Source organism: Haliotis rubra, unplaced genomic scaffold, assembly GCF_003918875.1.
Source record: "Haliotis rubra isolate DU_JTF1 unplaced genomic scaffold, ASM391887v1 Scf438, whole genome shotgun sequence".
Lineage (NCBI taxonomy): Eukaryota > Metazoa > Mollusca > Gastropoda > Lepetellida > Haliotidae > Haliotis > Haliotis rubra.
This window is the reverse complement of record NW_025767122.1, coordinates 402,308-407,634: the sequence shown is the minus strand read 5'-3', so window position 1 is coordinate 407,634 and position 5,327 is coordinate 402,308. Positions and strand designations below refer to the sequence as shown.

General features: G+C 39.5%; 1 protein-coding gene across 1 annotated transcript; it reads left to right on the top strand.

Annotated features, from left to right (window-relative positions):
* The first annotated feature begins 590 nt into the window (after positions 1-590).
* On the top strand, positions 591-3,125 carry LOC124289253. The gene has a single exon (XM_046725860.1). The coding sequence runs from the start codon at positions 758-760 to the stop codon at positions 2,135-2,137; it is 1,380 nt and encodes a 459-aa protein (XP_046581816.1). The 5' UTR covers positions 591-757; the 3' UTR covers positions 2,138-3,125.
* The last annotated feature ends 2,202 nt before the right edge of the window (positions 3,126-5,327 follow it).

Sequence of the window (5,327 nt, the reverse complement as noted above, 5' to 3'; positions counted from 1 at the left end):
TACGTTGATTTTATTTTCAGAGAATCAGCTGTTTTTATCTGGACAGATCAGTTCGTTCCTGTGTCATCTTCAGCTGAGATTTAAGGGCGGTGGGGTAGCCTAGTGGTTAATGTGTTTGCTCGTCACGCTGCAGACACGGGTTCGATTCCCCACATGGGTACAATGTATGAAGCCAATTGTTGGTGTCCCCTGCCGTGATATTGCTGGAATATTGCTAAAAGAAGGCGTAAAACTAAACACACTCACTCCAACTGAGATTTAGCATTCATGCCGCTTCATTTTCACGTTTCACTGGCCATGACAACATCATGTGACAACGCAGCCTGATCTGATAAGTCAGTTCAACTGACCCTGGAACAGCCTTCTCAGATGTCTACAACATGATAAACCAATCGGAATGGCATTATGTGTAAACCTCGCTATGTGCATTCCCTACATTAAATATGTGTTTTCATAAATACCAGGTGAGACGTTGAAAAGGGTTATTAAAATAGACTGCTTTAGAAAAATGACAGTTGAGTAAATTAGCAGCGCAGACGCGCGTACTAACTAAACCGGTTTGGCAAGAGACTCGAGCAAGCGGAGAATACTTAACGAGAGGCAGCCTTGTAGCCGCGACACTCGGCTGAGCTTCTGCCTGTGTATTCATTGATTCAAGCTGTAGTTATTGAACTAGATCTGCAGTCACGCTTGTTGCCAGTAGTCGAGGGAGGAGAAGTACACGGCGAATGCTGGCCGGACCAGTCGCTTTTACATCATGTCTGCAGTCCTTACCCAGAAAAGGGTCCAGTTTTGTGGGATCTGGAAACCCAGCTCGAAAGCTTCCAATGACGCGCTGTTACGTCAAATCAGCGTTCAGTTTCTGGAGAAGAAAAGCCTGCCATCAAATTATCAGCTTTGTGAGGACGGTCTGAGGTTACATGTCATACAGGAGAATGGACGGAAGGGGTCGAGGAAGTCGGAGAAAATCCCCTTCACTGGGATCCAGGATATATGTGTCAATTGGTACAACTCGACCTGCTTGATGACAATTTATGTTGATGCTCAGAGGAGGTCCAACTACTTAGTGTGTCGATGTGAGTGTGAACAGGATGTGTCACAGATTGTGCTTGCGTTCAAGGAGCACAAGAAATCCCTAGCTGGAGAAGGTTATAAAATAGATTTAGTGAAACCGCAGGGTACAAATTGGACGCTGATGCCAAAACATGACAACGTCCACATGAATGGTCACTCGGAGATGTCGTCCGATTCTGGGGATAACGTGGATGGTGAGAGGAGGCGGGATGTTGTCACACAAAACGGTGTCGCCGGGCCCGAGCATCATGTGAAAGTGGAGGTAGCCACAGAGACGTTCGAGCGTGAACCGTGCGAGATTGAAGGGAGGCCTGGGTTTAGTGTGGCGGTACAAACCAACTTCGGTGATCTAGACTCTGACCGAGAGTCCATGATGTCATCCACATCCTACCGCTCTCTGAAGGACGAACTGCTTTCCCTGTCTCAAGAAATTCGTGAGATCAAGTTTCTGTTGGAAAAGACGACCGGGATCAGCGCAGCTGAATACTTCAAAAAAGACATAATCCCAAACGGACAGGACCAACGAAAATATTTACCCGTGCCTGTTGACGAACTGGAACTACCGTCGCCAACAGACAGCGCCAACAGTGCCGACAAACGCGTCAATTTCGACATGCCGGACCATGACATCCGAAGTTTTGGTGTTCAGACCGAAAAGGGTCAACGCAAAGGTTATTACACCAAACGCACTGGACGTTCGGAGGTGAGGGCCATGCACCCTGTCCGAGGAACAGCAAGACACCGGAGTAGTTCCAGCAGCTCCGTTCCGAGAAGTCCCGGAAGTATCGGACGTTCGGGTGGCAATGACGTTTTCGACGTGCCGTCTCACGAACGTTCATATTATATCAGGGGTTCTGAACAGCATGTAAGGTCGGGATACACCACGACAATTGAGAGACCCATAGAGGACGTGTACAAAGTGTATTCAAGGAACTTCCGGAACCCTAGAAAGAAGATTGTGGTTATGCCAAGTGGCCATGCAACGATGCCTGCCTTACGCAGGCCAAAAAGCTCATCGTATTCATCGTCGATCAACGATTTTGAGGTCACTCAAGAATATTAGTGTATGAGAAACTTATGGAACTGCATTTTGTCAAACGTGCATCCATGGATATCTTCCCCTTATTTCAGATGAGAGTTGGCAAATGTTGGTACTTCTGTGGATTCTGTTGGTAAGGGCACACTGATGACCAGTTTGTAAACGTGACTGTTTACATGAGGAAATGCTTAGATTCTTGAGTATGTGGATACGACAGGATGTGGACCAGGATGTGGACCAGGATGTGGACCTGGATATGGACCAGGATGGATATGTCATGATATCGTGTATAAAGAACTTGTATATATCAACATATACGGTGCTCTTAACAGTTAATACGTGCCTTTGCAGATATTACTTACATTATATAAATAAGCGTCACTGCTTAAGGTGTACATGACTGAACTGCGAAATCCTTAACACAGTTACTGCCATATTAAGAACAGATGCAGAAATAGGTCTGGATATGCGTGAAACGTTGTACACAGTTAAAAATATACATTCTAATGGTCAGCAAAACTTGTCAAACTTGTGCACAAAAGATAAGAGATTCGTTCAAGTTTATATCAACATTTTCGCCAAAATGTACGTGATACACCAATTATCAGTAATATGTACGCCATTGCAGACAGACTGATGGTAGGGTGTTAAGCGAAATAGCTTGTGGAATTCTGCATTCCGACGGTCAGTTATATGTTCAAGTTTATGCACATAAATATGTACAACGCCAAAAATAGTTTAATTAAATTTAAATAAAGTGCAAAATGTTTAGGAACGGATACAGATGTACATTCCGAATGCCAGTAATATGCACTTAAGAACTGTGTTATATATTTTCAAGTCTGTACACACAGTAATATAAATATGTACAACGTTACAACCAGATAGCCGGCAATGTGTACAACGTTATATTCTTAGTGTAAGAAATATATACAAAGATGTGCTAATAGTTTCATGAATCTTTACAAAACTACACAAATGGTCAGAAAATATGTACAACGTGACACAGAATGTAAGACTGACTGACTGAGTTTGGTTTTACGCCGCTTTTAGCAATATTCCAGCAACATCACGGCGGGGGACACCAGAAATGGGCTTCACTTATTGTACCCATGTGGGGATTCGAACCCGGGTCTTCGGCGTGACGAGCCAACGCTTTAACCACTAAGCTACCCCACCGCCCCCAGAATTTAAGGAAGGTTACAACTAATTGTAAGTAGTAGGTAGAACATTACAAAGAGATTGTCAGAAATGTGTACAACGTTGTACGCAGTAGTGTTAAAAAAGCGTACAACGCTAGATACCAATCATGAGAAACTTATACAAGTGTGTACAATGTGATATGTATACAAATATATCCAACACTACATACAGGTATACAAAATTTCACGTGTAATGTTAGAATACCTACAAGAGTATACATATCCTGTTGCATATACACAAAACGTATACACTTCATGTAAAGATGTGTACAACATAAATATCATAGCGCAGTACTGTATACAACATCACGCATATATTAAGACAAAAACAAATGTGTTCACTTTGTGTAAGAACGATAACTCTCCCGTGAACAACGACACAGCTCTGTTAAATCTTTTTATGACATATTTGCTACTTCTCAAAATTACAGTGTGATGGGTTTAGCAAGGAAGCTATTTATCGCCAGTATATGGCATGCACATTATACGTGGAGATTCCATACAGCGGAATATTGTGATAATATTTAACTATGGACAAAGTTAAATTCGAGGATCCATTGGAGTTGTCTGCCCTTGATGTGATACAGACTCAAGTCTCAAGTGAGGTTTTGTTATTGTTTTGTTCGTGCAATGACCATAGGTGAATGATGTTTATGAAATATTGTTAAATATTTATTTCAAGTACGTATAGTACCTTTACATCATTACTAAATGTACATATACATTAAACCAATTTCAGACATGAATCATAGATACTATATATTCTAAAATGACACTGTTTAATTTTTGTTGTGGTTAAGAATGTTGGTAGAAGGAATGATGTTCTTGCTTTTATTTTATGAAATATTCATTTATTATTTCGTTTCGCAGGTGAAATAAGTGGATGATTTCTGTGACAATTACAGGCATTCATTGTGTGTATTTCGCTACTGAAATATGTTGACAAACTGCTGTAATGAATTGTACTTAAAATATCTGAAAATCATTAAGGAATTACCAGTTATCTGATAATATTACTACCCGTAATATTTAACTTCAGTCACAACTCCTCCACTTACTAACATTTATGAGACAACTAGTTATTACTGATATAAATCAAAAGAATTATAATGATATTAAAACGTATTTGCATGTTTTACACATTTACCAAGAGTATATGAATGTAAATATGCATGTAATAGTATCTTGTCATTTTACTGTGTTTGTAGATTTGTGCTTGCCTTTGGCTATCTACTTTCACAATACTGACAGCACTGCAACAAATCCATTAAAAGTGTTCTGAGTGAAAACAAAATGATATATATATACTGATGTACAAAAGAAAGTACACACCTGGTGTTTTGAGACTATTAAAACAACGTAAATATTTTGCTAGCAATGTTCCAATTGAGTACGATATCTTAAGTGTTATTGCAACACGTACACAATGTTTGTGACTTGTGAGTCACAATCAAAACACTTTTCTAAATATTACGCTGTTTTTAGGAAAACTTTTTACCAAAACATCAGGTGTGTATTTCGTTAGTACGTCAGTTTTTATTTTACCCTTTTCAAAGTGAGTTTAAAATTCAAACATTGGTTTACTATGTACACAATGAGTACAACCACCATTATTGTGTACATCCCAATGTGGTATGGTGGTGTATCGATAAGCAGATTCCATGACTATTTATTTGTCAAAATGTACTATGATATTTTTATCAAGTGAAAGCTAATAATATTTATCTCATTATTAGAAACTTGTTCTGTTATGTTTTCTTTGATGATTCGTATATTAATACCATACATGTGGAAATGTGTTTTACATGAAAATGTTAGCAGCGTATAAAAACTAATATTTGTAATACTGCTCGCCATCACAATACACCGTGGGAATACCTTTTTGTCTCTCCGCGTTACAAAAAACCGACTCTCATATGTCTAATGTATAATCAAATACAGTCACATATATCTGCTCATTCCTATCAAAAGTTGAACAGTATATATCAGTCATTGTTTAAACCTTCCATAAG